This window comes from Varanus komodoensis, unplaced genomic scaffold (assembly GCF_004798865.1).
Source record: "Varanus komodoensis strain SLA01 unplaced genomic scaffold, ASM479886v1 scaffold27, whole genome shotgun sequence".
NCBI classification, from domain to species: Eukaryota; Metazoa; Chordata; class Lepidosauria; order Squamata; family Varanidae; genus Varanus; species Varanus komodoensis.
The window spans coordinates 12,398,538-12,412,970 of record NW_025335701.1 but is presented as its reverse complement, the minus strand read 5'-3'; the positions used below and the strand labels follow the sequence as shown (position 1 = coordinate 12,412,970).

The following is a 14,433-nucleotide window of genomic DNA, read 5'->3' as shown; positions in this document are numbered from 1 at the left end:
ACTTCTTTGCACAGTACAGAGCTCAAGTAGGACATTAATGAGCTTGAGATGGAGTGGTGGCTACGAAATGGGACAGCTTCAAGAGGGGACAGGCAATTCCATGGAATAGGGATAGGTTCTGGTCAGGGGCAGCTTGCCAGGGAACATGATCAGGTGGCACGATCCATCATGATGGGCACAACGTGGCCCTCCTTTGGGGTGATGCATTTTTTGGGATTCATGCGTGGCCACCCTGGCTCTTTGGTACAATGACGAGAGGGGCAGTCCTGCCCATTGGGAGGATGCAGCCTGGGGAGGAGAGTGACCTGTTTGTGCCAACAGCATGTGCCTTCTGACCCAAAGAAGCCCCTGCATGCCCACTCCCCTCCCCTGTTGGGGCAGGCTGCAGAGCACAGTGCGAGACAGGGGAAGGGCTTTCAGCGTTGTGCTTGGGCCCAGCCCCGCTTGGGAAGAGGGTGCATTGCCAACTCGAGGAATGATGCTCTTCATCCTCCATTGTGAAGCACAGGGGCTGAACGCAGCCATGCCAGGGCAAGCTCGGCACTCGCTGACCCGGTGCTTAAGTGGCCTGCTGCGTGGTGCTCAGCCTCCCCTGCACCTCAGCGCCTTCCCTTTGCATGCAGGTGATCCAAGCCATGCTGAAGATACTACTGCTGTCCTTGGGACTCCTGCTGGGGATCCCGGCCCTCCAGGCCTCCAGCCCTGGCCACGGCCACAGCCCCCTGGATGAGGGGGGACCTGTTCTGGACGAAGCAGGCAGGCCCGGCTACCCAAGCCTTCTGCAGACAGCCAGAGAGACGCCCGCAGGTCAGTTCCCCCAGAGCCACCTTCTGTCTGCCTGTCCGGGCACCTCCGTGCAGCCAAGAGGGGGCTTCTGCAATGGCTAGAGGGGAGGCCTTGTGCCCCAGGCGGTCACTGCGCCCCAGCAAGCATTGCAGCCAGTGCCTCTGGGGGTTTGGGGGAAAGGCAGCCCCCTCCAGGACCAGCTGAGCGCAGCTCAGGGGAGGCTCATCGGCTGCCCTCTCCCCTCCCTCCCAGGCGCCTAGCAAGACCACTATGTACAACCTCGGACCCTGCTTGCGGCTGGGTCTATGATTCTGCAGCCTTGCCCAAACCCTCCGGCATCCAACAGATTCTCCAAACCTTCAAAACATTCAACTGGCACTCTGGTTCTTATCGCTCCCCCACAAAAAAGCAAACATGAGAAAACAGAGGCAAAACTGCTGGGCAGGCCAGAGCAACAGATTGGCTCCTGCGTTCCCACCACTGCTGACTTTCCCAGCTGAAAATAAACGTTACAAGCAGTTTTTTCCCCAGAGCCCCTCCCAAGGCAGAAGCATGCATAGCTGGTGACTGCTGAAATGCTATCAGCTGCCCCACCACCGTTTGTGAAGTGCTGTGCCTGCTCTCGTTTGGGGAGCTTCGCTTCCCCCCTCCCTCTCCCAGTTAAAACTCAGCTTTGTTTCTAGCTGCGGCAGCTTCAGAGCATGTGGGGTGAGCAGCCGGCTCAAATCTTCCCTCCAGCTTGTCCTTCTCGGCCGCCTACACCAGTGGGTTCTGAGGCGCTTCACTTGCAGATTTCATGCCCAGTGAGGTGCTTCCAGGGGCTTCCTCCTGGCACTGACTGGCCAGGCACTGCATGTGTTTCACCCAGACCCCCGCTGCACAGCACAGAAACTGCTATTAGTTAGGACTTGCTCCTCAGGTGCCTTACAGCTTCTCTGCTTTCTTCGGCTGCCCCCCCCGCCCCCCATCTTTTACAGATCTTGAACAGCTTGTCCTGGAGATGCCAATAGTTCGAGACATCCTTCTGCTGGATCCCAGCTCGGCTGAGCCACAGGTAACCCAAAAGCGACTGCGCCTTGCATCAGCCTGGGGGTGGCTACCCTGCAGGGTCTCAAGCAGGGCTGGGCACCCTACCCCAGACTCACATCCGAGAGCCATTAATGCAGCGGTGAGCCACCGCCTCAGTCCCGGGCTGCAGACAGTGCTCCTGGGGCAGCCAGGATTGCCAGCAAGCCCACCAGCACGCACTGCCCAGCGCCTGATCCAGACCATTCTCCTTTTACCTTCTTCCCAACATTTCTATTGGGAAGGGAAGGATCCCCCACCCCACCCCGCCCATGCATTTACTTTCCCAGCAGGATCACGCTCCAAGTTGTACTAGGAAAGTTTATTTTTTAAAAACTTTTCTAGACCGTCCCATTACCGAAGTCTCAGGACAGTTTAACAATATAAAATGTAAACAATTTAAAACACAGTGTCCTAAAAACTCAATAATAAAACTCCAATTAAAACAGTCAGGTCTTAAAACACTGGGAAAATGAAGTGTTTCCCCACTCAACCTTTCCTGGTGGAACACTGCTCTTGGGAACCCCCAAAGCGGCAGGACAGGCTCCTGGGGCCTGAGTGCTTTTGGCGGAGAGCAGTAGGCACAGCCACCCCCTGCACCCCCATCCTGAGCAGGAGGGGCACATGGGAGGAATCTGGTGGCACGAGCCATGTGCTGCAGAGTACCCAGACCAGGGCTGAGGGCCGGGAGTTACCGCCCCTGCTTTGAGCACTCATTTGAATGGGGAAAGAGGCTGGCCCCATCCTGCATGCAGGGAGCTGCACTTCAGCTCAGGCATCCAGGATTCTGGCAGGCAGCCCTGGAGGGGAGCTGCTGCTGTGCTCACGGCCCACACTGAGGAGGCCCTGTGTTCGTGTGTGCATGAGCCACGTGCCTGCCATGGCGCCAGAAGCCCCCTGCCCATGCCGCCGACAGCAGGCCACGGTCAAAGAACATCACAGGATCGGCAGTTCCCGGAAACCCAGGCCAATGAGGTGGCCTTTTTTCCATCTCCCTTGGCAAGCCTGCTTAGACAAGTGGGAACCATCCACTGAGGGCGATCCGTTGAAATGAGTGGCAGCTGAGCGCCTCCTTGCGGAAGGAAGAGGCCCTTCTGCGCTTACCTGAAGAAACACACGTACCATTTTGGCAAGTTACAGGCACATGCTCAAGGCTGGTGCCAGAGTCCAAGGCTGGAGACAGCTCCAGCTTTACAGGCTTGCTACATAAACTAAACCAGCCACCCAATCCCTACAGTAGCCAGAAGATTATTCTTGGTTTTAGCAAGTCAGTTACTGTTAGGAACCAAAAATATTTTAAAAATAGGGTTCAAATGCTATGGTACCATGCCCTCATAATGCCATTAAGCTTTCTTCAAGTAACATTACAGTGCTATAGCTCTTATGAGTTGGTATTTTGCTGCCATTTTGTTTTTTTTAATATATAATTGGGAAAGTGATTTATTGCTAAACAAAATAGCAGTCTAAAATGAGATATAACAGGTTACAGAAAATGGTGCCCAGCACAAAAGTGCTAAACTCTTATGTGTTTGCCTGCTGATATATGCCACTGTCCACAACTCTCTCAAAAAAGGTTGTGTTAAGGGCATCTACACATGTGGAGATAAATTTCTCTTTGAAAACTAAAGTCTGGTGTTCTCTGCCAAGAATATGAGGTGGAAGCAGCACGGGGGAAACTTGGAAGGACATTATGGGGGCCCACACTTTGGGGATCTCCTGGAAAATGTGGGTGAATAAAAAAGTTCTGCAAACATGCAGAACTGGCTCTCTTCCCAAATGCTTCTGCAGTCATGGAAGACCTCTTCTGTGCCATGTTGCTCTCTGTCCTTTCCCAGTTGCCTGTGCGAGCTACAACACTCCCTGTCTCTCTCCTCGCAGATGTCACCGGCAGCCCTGCAGGCCCAGGGGCGGGAGGAGCGCTCTCCACGCTCTCCACGCAGATGTGTCCGCTTGCAGGAATCATGCCTGGGGCACAAGCTCCCTTGCTGTGATCCATGTGCTGCCTGCTACTGTCGCTTCTTCAATGCCAACTGCTTTTGCAAGAAGTTTACCAACACTTTCTCCTGTGGCAGGAACTAGCCAACACATCCCCTGCAGGACAGCTTCTCTCCACTCTCTGCTTGAGTGGCAGGAGGTCCGCATGCTCTGCTCCCTGTCCTAATAAATAGCCTAAGAGAAGGAGTTACTGGCTCATGTGTTTTCTTTAAAAAGGAAAGCCAGGCTGCCAAAAGCCCAGGGAGTTGTTTTTCAGCCCTCTCCCAAATCCTGCAGCCTTACCCTGCCCTCTGGGTACCTCAAACTGCATTTTGATGGGCAGGGACGTGATATGCATCCTATCTGCTCTTTGAAGCTCCCACTGCCAGATCGAATCACATCCAGAATTAGTCCTATGGAGAGCATGCCCACTGAAACAGCTCGACTGAAATGAGGCTAACGGGTGCGGCCAGTCAGTGGGGGCCGCTGTCCAACTAGCCTGGAGGAACAGGCCCGGGGCCCTCTTTCCTCCCACCAAGCAAGGCCCCAGTGGTGCCAGTTCCTGCGTGCCTGCTTCAGAAAACAAGCGGCCTACGGGGGGCCCCGATAGGGGCATGGGCGGGCGTGGGGCTGCACATTGTCCTGGCTGGGCTAGAGGAGCTGTGGGGCAGGCAGATGGGCAAGCCAGGAGGCCGGGGGTGGGGGATAAAGGCCAGGCCTTTCAAGGGGGCTGCGTGAGGCACTGCAGGCTGGCGAGTCCCCCATCTGGCCCGAGCAGCGGGAGGCGGGTACCCCGTGTTTTCCCCTCGTGTTATTCCTCAAGCTGGGTGAGCAGGGAGACGGACACCACCATGGCAAATATTTGCAGCGTGCTTTCCCAACAAAAGTTCTCAGCGCCATTTGCACAGCGAGCCTGGGGAGCGGCCTGTCTCTTTTCTTGGTCTGAGCCGCCTGGAGACGTCAATTCGATTGCCGAAAAGGAGGAAATAAACGCGCAACGAGGAGGCGAGGAACAAGTGCGTAATTCTCGGGGCAGCGGGGCAGGCCGGCCTGGCGCGGCTGCTTCCCCCGGTGGGGATCCTGGAGCCGGGAAGAGCTTCGCTGCGATCCGGCGCCGAGCAGCGGCTCTGCCCAGCTCTTCGTCGGGGACCTGACAGCCGCCGCTCCCTGCCGGTAGCAGGCGCGCCCTCGGACCCCTTTCCGCGGGGGCGACCTCAGACGCACCACTTCCCGGAGACGCTTCCGCGCCTCCGAGGCCGCTTCCACCTGCGAGATGTGGGCGGGGCCGCCTCGTCCGCGCGTGGAGCAGGGCGAGGAGGGGCGGAGCATCAGTCCGGGCGGAAGCGTACTCTAGAAGCGCCACCGCACGGGACCGCTCACGTGACTCGGGAGGTTGGCTTCTTCGGGGGCGGGGCCGCCTTCCCAGTCAATCACGGAGGCCCTTGCGTGATCCAGGGCGTCCTACGGGTCCCTCTGGCTGTTCTCCCACTTCCGGGAGGGCAGGAGAAGGGCGACGGTCTAGGCGTCCTACCTCTGTACACTTCCGCCGGCGGGCCCGGTTCGCGTTACGTGAGCGCAGCGGGCCGGAGCGTCGGCGGACTCCGCGTTTTCCGAGCCGGTCGGGCCTGAGCGCCGCCGCTGCCATGCTGCTCTCGTGCTTCCCGGAGCTGTACTTCAACGTGGACAGCGGCTACCTGGAGGGGCTGGTGCGCGGCTTCAAGGCCGGCGTCCTCAGCCAGGCGGACTACGTCAACCTGGTGCAGTGCGAGAGCCTCGAAGGTGCGGCAGGGCAGGGCAGGGCAGGGCAGGGCAGGGCAGGGCAGGGCGGCGGGCGGCGGGCGGGACTCGGCGCCGTGCCCTCTTCCGTCCCTCCCCAGGGCCGGCTTCCCGGGACCGGAGCTGTCGTCGGCCCCGGAGAGTTCCTGACGCCGTCGCGGCGCCTTTCGTCGGGGCTTGCTCGTAACGCTGCGCTGTCCGCGATCCCCGGCCGAGGCTGGAGCGCCGGGTGAGGAAGTGGCCTCGGACAACGGCGGAACGCCGTCCCCTGCGAGTCTGTTCAGTCTTCCTGCCTTCCCGTGTAAGGCATAGCCTGCAATTCAGAAATGCTGAAGAGCAATCCCTTGATTAGGCAATCATGGACAATCCCGTTTTCACTCTCTGTATCACATTTATTCCCTAGTAATAAACATTTGTGGACGTATCCTGAGTCAGTTTCCTGATCAGCCTCTTATTAATCCAGTTTTGGTTTGGGGGATAATTGGGGGGAAATCCGGCCTGTCAGAAAGGTAACATGCAGGTCACTGAATACAGTGGTGAAATTTGAATGCAGTTTATCAAAACAAGCAAAAGCGAAGCTTGCAGGCATCCACCCAGTCTTGCTCCTGGTGGTTTGATCCCTTGCAATGCAGCTTCACAAATCCCTGTAGCTTTTTCTGGCTATGCTTATTGGACTGTGCTGGCCACTGTGAACAGTGCATACTAACTCCTCATCACAATATCTTCTGGTTATTAATGTCAGCATATCATGAATAGGAGCTTTCAGTACCGAGGGAGAACTAGATTTTAACAAAGTCTGTCATTTTCAACTTTGCATGTCTGTTGTGGCCGAATGGCAGTACGTTAATAGACTGGTCATATTTGACATGCAAAGCTGAAAATGACAGACTTGTATTACCCACTAGTGCGTCCTGGGTAAAAATCATCTTACCTATCCAAGTCCATCAATGGGGGGAGGGATCCCATTGGTCCTGTGGCACCTGGGAGCCTGCATCAGAAACCACAGGATTTGCACAGTCACTGTCCCTGCTGAGCGAAGGAGGTGCTTGACCCTGCCGAAGGTCAGACCCTCAGCACAAACAAGTTGTCCACCTTCAAAATGAAGTCAGGTGTGAATGACTGTTCTGTGCCCCGTGGTGCTTTTCCGGGGAAGCTTCCCTGTTGCAGGTAATCTTGTCAGGTTCGGCCTCTAGCATGAAGGCTGACTTTACTTTTTCAGATCTGAAACTTCACCTCCAGAGCACAGACTATGGGAACTTCCTTGCAAATGAAGCCTCTCCTCTCACAGTATCTGTCATTGATGACAAGCTGAAGGAGAAGATGGTGGTGGAGTTCCGCCACATGAGGAATCACGCTTACGAGCCCCTGGCCAGCTTCCTGGACTTCATAACGTGAGTATGGCTGAAGAAGAGGAAGAGGCTGAGTGGGTGTGAGAGCAGAGGGGCCGCTGTTCTTTTCCTCCAGGTCAAGGCTAGGAACGTGAGGAGCTGAGGTACTTGCTGTCCATGGTTGCTGAGCCAGGCCTGCCTCCTTGACAGGCCATTGCTGAGTTGCAGTCCATCTGACCCGAACTGAGCCGCAGAGCCTCCCCTCTGCATGTGCCCGACAACATGGGGGAAGCCGCTGTGCAAATCTTAAGGGCAGAGCAGTAAAACGGGTGGAATATTTATGCCAGTTTCTCAGCAGTGGACATTTGCTCCTTACACTGGTGAAAGTGGGGGAAAGTTATTGACTGCAGAATGTTATCGACCAGAAATGACAGGCTTAGTCCTATGGAAACAGTGGGCGGAGAAGTGGCAAAGGAGAGGGGTGGCAACCCTCGCATGATCGCAAAGAGCACTCTTGGTTTTTGCTGCTCTTGCAGGCCATTGCTTTTACCCACAAAGTCACCCAGCTGGGTTTGAATGACATGAGAAGCTGCCTTTGGCAGTCCTTGGAGTAGCTCGCCATGAAAATGACCCACCTTGTAGAGACTGGCTGCCCCCTTGCGCGAACCAGCAGCTGGCCCTGCTCCCTTGTCCTGTCTTGCCAGTCCCCCGTTTGCCTCTCTCCAGGTACAGCTACATGATCGACAACGTCATCCTCCTGATCACGGGGACACTGCATCAGCGCTCCATTGCGGAGCTGGTGCCCAAGTGTCACCCCCTGGGGAGCTTCGAGCAGATGGAGGCCGTGAACATCGCCCAGACCCCGGCCGAGCTCTACAGCGCCATCCTTGTGGACACGCCCCTGGGTGAGGAAGGGGCCTCTTGCTTCCTGCAAGGGAGAACCTTGGTTTGGGAGCAGTTTGGGATCTTCTGGACATTAACTGGTGCCAGTTGTGTTATGGCGCCAGTCTGTGACTCACTACTGGTAGGAAATCGTTTTGGCCAGTCTTTTTAAAGATTTCCTTGCACAGTCCTGATCTGGCCCTCTGGAGTTCTCCTGCCTGCTGATCATGCAGTGTTTTTCACATGTTTCTTTAGGTTTTCCCTCATTCCAAGCACTGTAAGCTGAAGCGAGCCAGTATTCTGGATCCATTCTTCAGTTGCATCCAAACCTCAAGGGCTTTTCTAACATGGAAAGAGGCTCCCCAGCCTTTTAAGATGGCTTATGCAGCTCTCTCTGTCCTCTAAAGGGAGATCTTACTGTTTCCACTTGACAGCACTCCTTGGAAATGCCGTTGATGGAGAATCTCGCTGTAACTTGCATTGGCTGCACAGAATTGTAGTTTTTGCTGGCCGGACAGGGAAGGAGCACGTGCACTGAAGATTCTCAGCCCTCCTCACCCTTTTTCTTTCCTTCCAGCTGCCTTTTTCCAAGACTGCATATCTGAACAAGACCTGGATGAAATGAACATTGAAATAATTCGGAACACACTGTACAAGGTCAGTGGCCGACTGCTTTCCTGAAGTCCAAATCCTGCCAACGGAAGGTGATTCTCTGGGGCCCTTAAAACGCCTCCCCATAAAAGGGTGTTAGCTGCTGGAGTTGCACCCAGAGGCAGTGCAGGCCCACCTCGGGGGCACCACATCAGCGTCACATGCTGGGCAAGGAGACATGTTGCCCCCAGATAGGCCCATGGCTCCCTCACGGATTTTCTTCACTCGTGACCCCTGGCAAGGCATGGAGAAGGGCGGCCCGGCCTGCTTGGGGAAAGCGGGCGGCCATGCATGTGGCATCTCTGCCCTGTGCCGCTGCCTGAGGCCTGGCCTAGGTGCTGCCTTGGCGGGCGCTGCTGCCAGGGAACGTGCCGGCCTCCCTGCCACCACCATGAGTGGATCAGGGCTCTTCCCGCCGAGGTGCAGCAGCCAGACCTGCCGGGTGCTGCGGCCCACGTGGGCTCACAGCAGAGGGAGCCCGAGTGCAGTGCTGCACGTCCTTCCACAGCCATGGCCAGTTCATGAGGCCCAGCGCCCAGCGGGAGTCCTGCATCCCTGCATGTCTGTGCCATGGGTGCTTGCCTGCACTGGCCTGATTCTGCTGCCTTTCCTGCCCTCAGGCTTACCTCGAGTCCTTCTACAAGTTCTGCAAGATGCTCAGTGGCACAACGGCAGATGCCATGTGCCCCATCCTGGAGGTAGGTGCCTGCTCAAGCAGCCGCAGGGCTTGGCGTGCGCACGGGCTGTGGCTCGTGCTCTGGCTGCTGAGGCCAGGACTGCCCCCTGGTGCTGAAAGGTCTGATGTCCCCTTTCGCTGGCGATCGGCCTTTCCTGTGCTCAGCCAACTGCCCCACTTAACGGCTTTAAAAAGCTGATCTGACCCATTTGGAGGTCTGCTGCCGTGGCAGCCTGAGCACAAGCTGAGAGAGATGCTTGAGCTCAGATGCTCAGATGCTCTGTGTTCTAAAAAGTCTGAAGGACAGTCTGATTCTACATTCAGCCTAAAAAAAGGTTGGAAACATTTCTTAAAAGTGAAATGTGCACCTTCCAGAAATGCAATTCATCTTTGCTCTCTCAGCTTTCAAATGCAGCTCTTTAAACTCTCCCTTTACCTGATGTTTAGCTTGCTGTTCTTCCAGGGGCTGAGATTGTAAGCCATGGTGGTCTCGGGTGGTTCATCGGACCCAGTGGGTGGTCCTGCCCTGTGTACTTGCGAGAGCTTGTCAGGCTGGCTTCTGGTCCCCCAGCAAACCGCGGCTTGCAGCTGGGCTTGTTTGCAACCGAGCCCAGGCAGCCTGACCCATCGTGGGCCAAGCCCCTGCAAGTGAGCCACCTGGCAGGCGCGGCAGAATCCTCTGCTGCCTCTGCCTGGCCAGTCAGCACTGCTGCCGGCTCCCCCGCCACAGGGCCTGAGCAGCACTTGCCAGGGCTGCCAGTCTCCCCTTCGCCCCTGCCGCAGCGGAGGCGAGAGTGTCGTGCCTGGTTCGGGCAGCTGCCAGGCCTGCCCTGGTGACAAGCGCAGGGCTCGCTTCCACTAGCTCGATGACCACATGGTGTGGTGCGCTGCCGTGGTGTGTTCAGCCCTCTGCTTCTCTCGAACTGCTTTGCAGTGGCCTCTGGTTGAGAGGCAAAGAAGGTTTCACGACGGTGGCTCTGGGTCAGCTGAGGAGCTGCAGCACAGTTCCCACACCTGGGGGGCTTGGTGCCCCCCTTGCTTGTGCCAAAGAAGAGCCACCTTGGCAGTCGGGTATTTCCTCCACCCCGTCTCCCCTTCCCCTCCCAGCTCTTGCCCTGCCTCACAGGGTTGCCCTGTCCATTTTCTCCTGTAGTTCGAAGCTGACCGCAGAGCCTTCATCATCACCATCAACTCCTTTGGCACAGAGCTGTCCAAGGAAGACCGCGCAAAGCTCTTCCCGCACTGTGGCAAACTTTATCCTGAAGGTCTGGCCCAGCTTGCAAGAGCCGATGATTATGAGCAAGTCAAAGCCGTGGCTGATTACTACCCGGTAGGAGCTTTAAAGCTTCCTTGCTCCAAGATGGGGGGTGGGGGGGTGGGGGAAGGTGCACTGGGGCTGCATAGCACGTGGGAGTGCTGGCTGGAGAGCCCAGAGCCCAGACCTCCAGGCACATGGGCCCTGCTCTGGGTTTACTATGGCTTCTGGACTTTGAACTAGGGTCCATTTGCGCACCCCTTTCTGCAAAGTGCTGCTCATAAAACTGCCCTGGAGTCAGAACAACAGGAACTAGCACAAGAAAGCGCCATACAGAATTAATCCACTCTGGTGTGTGTTGTCAGCCAGAGCTGGCTGGGACATGCTCGAGGGGAAGCAGCGTCCTCCACACCTGCTTGTCCCTATCCTCCTCTGCACACCAGAGCAGGGGAAGCCTTGAGCAGGAGCACCCGTGGCTGCAGGGCAGCTCCTGCTCTTGCAGCAGGGGGCCCGGGAGATCCTGGAAGGCTGTGTTTCTCTGCTGACAGCCGCCCCAGGCTGTTCCTAGCAGTCCAGTGGCAATGACTTGCCATCAGTCTGCATCTCCACCTGCGCAATCTCGCCTGTGAGTTGGCTGGCCTGCTGCGGGGGAGTGTGAGGAGCCCCTGAGCAGGTGGGGTGGGACCTGGTGTGTCTCTGCTGATGAACAGCCCTGCCCCACACTTCTCTGCACTCCATTTTCCTCTCATCTTGTGAACCGAACCTCCGAAAGCTCCCCAGTGGCAGCGGGGTCAGGGGGGCTCTTGACGGTTCAAGCACTGGGTACGGGGATGCCTTCTCTCTACGGGGCGGGGGGGGGGAGAGATGAACCAGGCAGAGTTGCCCCATTTCCTTTCTCCATTGCCCCCCTCATGTGCATTGAGGCTTCTCAACCTTTAAAGGTTTGCCTCTCCTCCTTACAGTTCATTGCTGCTGAAGAGGCGTCCGTCTTCCCTAAGCTTTGCTCTTCTCTGCAGCGTCGCTTTAGTCGTATGTTTCCCAACACAGAGAAAATGAGGTATTAACAGGGACTCTCAACTTTCTGTTCAATACCCCAGTTCAGCGCATGTCCCCACTGGCTTAGAAGGGTGTCCGTCACCACAAAACCTGCAGTTACCTTTCTGTCTCGCAGGAATATAAATTGCTGTTTGAAGGAGCAGGTAGCAATCCTGGAGACAAGACGCTGGAGGACAGATTCTTTGAGCACGAGGTGAGGTGGCCTCTTTGCTGGGAGCGTTTGCTGTGCCCGTGTGATCCACGTTGCCCACTCGCCCAGTGGATCTTCTGCGCTGATGGCCAGTTTAGGGGACGGGTGCTTGTTGTCGTGAGGGTGAAGTGGAGGGGCGGGCAGTGTGAGTGCTCCCTTGGACCGCTTGCCGGGTGCAGGTGGCATGGGTGTTGGCGCAGAGAGCAGCTGGGGACCTGGCTGGCCTTGTGGGAGGCCCTGATGGTGGCAGGGCCATGCCTCTGGAGCTCTCCTTCTTGAGGGCTGGGCAGGTTGCCGGGAGCGATCGGCCGCACGTTCTATCCTTGTAATTCTGCCAGTGGTGATTTTTGAAGCTTTAGAGCTGTGCTCAGTGTGAACTGTCTGTCACTGTGGTGGCCAAAGTGTGATTATGGGGCCAGGCCCGCTCCAGCCACTCGGACGCGGCCATTCCAGGCCCTGGCTTCTCCCTAAGCCAATGGGTTGCCTGAAATCCAAGTTTGGTCAGAGACAAGGGAGTCTGTGCTGCCTCGATGAATCAGGAGATGGATCCTGAACAGACCAGAGGGGACCGGGGGGCGGGGCGTGTCAGCAGGAGGCCCAGAGCAGTGTTATCTGTGGGACCCGGCTGTCCGGTTGCACCCTTGGCCCAGCCCTCTCCTTGCGGCCCACGGGCTGCTCAGGCTCTGCCTAGCCGATGAGAAGTGCTGCCCTTTGGTGTACTCCTGCGTCTCTTCTCCTGTCGGATGTCCTGCATGTGGCCACCCATAAGTGGGGGCTCCCCGAGTGCCTTAGAAGATTGAGCACAATCACAGGGCAATTAGAACAGGGTGAGATCCACTCTGGAGGCCTTCTAAGCAGGGTTCTGCTCTCAGTGCCCTGGAGGAGGCTCAGTGGGAAGCAGGAGTGCCCCCTCGTGCTCCAGCACTGGCCTCTGGTTTGGAGAGAGCCTACAAGTGGCACGACAAATAAGCCCTCCCTTTGAGGCCAGCCACACTGGTGGCCCCACGGCATCTCCTGGTAGTGAATTTCTGGTTTCTGCCGGGACCCTTCCTGCGGGAATTTGGGTCTGGCTGGGAGGATTGCCTGACCGGCCTCTGCTCTCAACAGGTGAAGCTGAACAAGCTGGCATTCCTGAACCAGTTCCACTTCGGTGTCTTCTACGCCTTCGTGAAGCTGAAGGAGCAGGAGTGCCGCAACATCGTATGGATTGCGGAATGCATCGCCCAGCGCCACCGAGCAAAGATTGACAACTACATTCCCATCTTCTAAGTACTTCCTGCCTGCCTGCCTGGCAAAGCTCCCAGATTCCTGGCACCCCATCCTGTCCCGAAGGTAGCTCTTTAGGAAAGGGAGGCTGCTGTCAGGACACTCAAGGCCCCCTGGCTCTCATGGAGGGTCCCGTCCCCCCCATAGTTGTAACATGTCACTGTATGTGCTGTGTGTCGATCGGCCTCAGTTGTTCTGTCTTGCCAGAAGTGTGTCCTGCTCAGAGGAAGGGCTGGGTTGCGAGGCTCCTGAACACCAGCCCTGGATTGTGTCTGGACATGATGAAGCGAGGAGCGCGTGTCTGCACAGGGTGCATCCGGGGACGGGTTGTGCTGCCCCCTTGAACTGCCTTTGCTCTCCTGGCTCTGCTACCCCAGGACCGTGGAGGAGCCAGTCCTGCAGTGGACAGGGGTGGTCTTCACAGAAGGCCCTTCTAGAACCCAGGACTCCACTTCTTGAAAGGCCCACTGGCAGGGCTGGCGGGCCCTGGGGTGCGGTGGCACTTCCACTGAGTGGGCAGTCCCCTGGGTTCAGGGTTGTCTGCATGCGGCCTTCCCCTGCCCCCCATGCTAGTGGCCCTGGAAGACCAGGCCCTTACCTGGGGAAGTGTGGGAAATGGGCATGCTGGAAGGAGCAGGGCCTTCCTGGCAGCGGCTTGTCATCTGGCGCTCCCTAGAAGACTCTGCACCCTTGTTCATGCGGCTCTTTTCCAGGGTGCTGTTCCCAAATGCTTCCCAAAGGAAGGGGCAGCTCCTCTCCATCCTCTGTCAGGCCTAGAAGGTGCAGGGCAACTCAGAACGTCCCCCGAGCCCATGGAAATGGGAGGAGGCAGCCATTTCCCAGCTTCTTGCTGGGCTCCGGCCTTGCTGCTCTACTCTAGGCTGCAGGGCCATGCCTGGGAATGGCCCCACCAGGAAGATCAGACCATATCCAAAGCCGGACTGGAGTGCCCCAGGCTTTCCTGGCTGTCGTCTTCTGCCAGGAGTTAGCTGAAGTCCCCAGGCTCTGTGGCCGGCTCCAGACATGACCCCTGTGGCTCTCCACGTGCTGCTCGTTGCTTCCCATCCCTCCCCCGCTCTTGCCATCCCTGCTGCTTTTCAGCGGGACGGCTGTGCCTCCACCTGGGAACCGATCCTGGTCTTGGAGAAGCAGCTCCCCAGCTGCCCAGGCCCTGGCCTCTGTCCCTCTAGCACGAGGAAGTGCTGCAGCCTGCTGGAGGAGGAGGAGGAGGCGGCCTTTCCTGGCTGATGTGTTTTTGAAGAGAATATTTCAAGCCTCTGTCCAAGAGGTGCTTCAGCTCCATGACTCAACTGCGCTCCACGTGTTTGCCTGCTGCTTATTTCCCTCTCTAAGGTGTGATAATAAATTACCTCCCGAAACAAAGCACCTCTCCTGGTTTCGCTTGTTCCTGTGAGGCAGCGCTCCGTCCCAGCTAGGACCTGAGCTCCTTGGTGTTCGTGCGCTGAGCCACATGGGAGGAGCCAGTGGGCTCCTGCTGGCTCCAGGAAGTGTGCAGGGAGGACAGGCA

The 14,433-nt window shown here is 57.2% G+C and overlaps 2 protein-coding genes across 2 annotated transcripts; both read left to right on the top strand.

Moving 5' to 3' along the window:
• The first annotated feature begins 635 nt into the window (after positions 1-635).
• On the top strand, positions 636-4,001 carry LOC123025349 (agouti related neuropeptide). The gene is made up of 3 exons (XM_044433936.1): positions 636-807; positions 1,764-1,840; positions 3,730-4,001. The coding sequence occupies exons 1-3, from the start codon at positions 636-638 to the stop codon at positions 3,928-3,930; spliced, it is 450 nt and encodes a 149-aa protein (XP_044289871.1). The 3' UTR covers positions 3,931-4,001.
• A 1,301-nt stretch (positions 4,002-5,302) lies between these two features.
• On the top strand, positions 5,303-14,288 carry ATP6V0D1 (ATPase H+ transporting V0 subunit d1). Its single transcript, XM_044434227.1, has 8 exons — positions 5,303-5,604; positions 6,821-6,992; positions 7,656-7,834; positions 8,389-8,468; positions 9,083-9,160; positions 10,292-10,468; positions 11,565-11,642; positions 12,747-14,288. Exons 1-8 carry the CDS (start codon positions 5,469-5,471, stop codon positions 12,906-12,908), a joined length of 1,062 nt encoding a protein of 353 aa, XP_044290162.1. The 5' UTR covers positions 5,303-5,468; the 3' UTR covers positions 12,909-14,288.
• The last annotated feature ends 145 nt before the right edge of the window (positions 14,289-14,433 follow it).

Bases quoted from the DNA above. Each gene is read 5' to 3' on its own strand.
- LOC123025349 (XM_044433936.1), top strand. From the start codon at position 636: ATGCTGAAGATACTACTGCTGTCCTTGGGACTCCTGCTGGGGATCCCG. The intron at 808-1,763 runs GTCAGTTCCCCC...CATCTTTTACAG, and splicing joins AGCCAGAGAGACGCCCGCAG to ATCTTGAACAGCTTGTCCTG. The intron at 1,841-3,729 runs GTAACCCAAAAG...CTCTCCTCGCAG, and splicing joins CCAGCTCGGCTGAGCCACAG to ATGTCACCGGCAGCCCTGCA.
- ATP6V0D1 (XM_044434227.1), top strand. From the start codon at position 5,469: ATGCTGCTCTCGTGCTTCCCGGAGCTGTACTTCAACGTGGACAGCGGC. The intron at 7,835-8,388 runs GTGAGGAAGGGG...CTTTCCTTCCAG, and splicing joins CCTTGTGGACACGCCCCTGG to CTGCCTTTTTCCAAGACTGC. The intron at 11,643-12,746 runs GTGAGGTGGCCT...TGCTCTCAACAG, and splicing joins ACAGATTCTTTGAGCACGAG to GTGAAGCTGAACAAGCTGGC.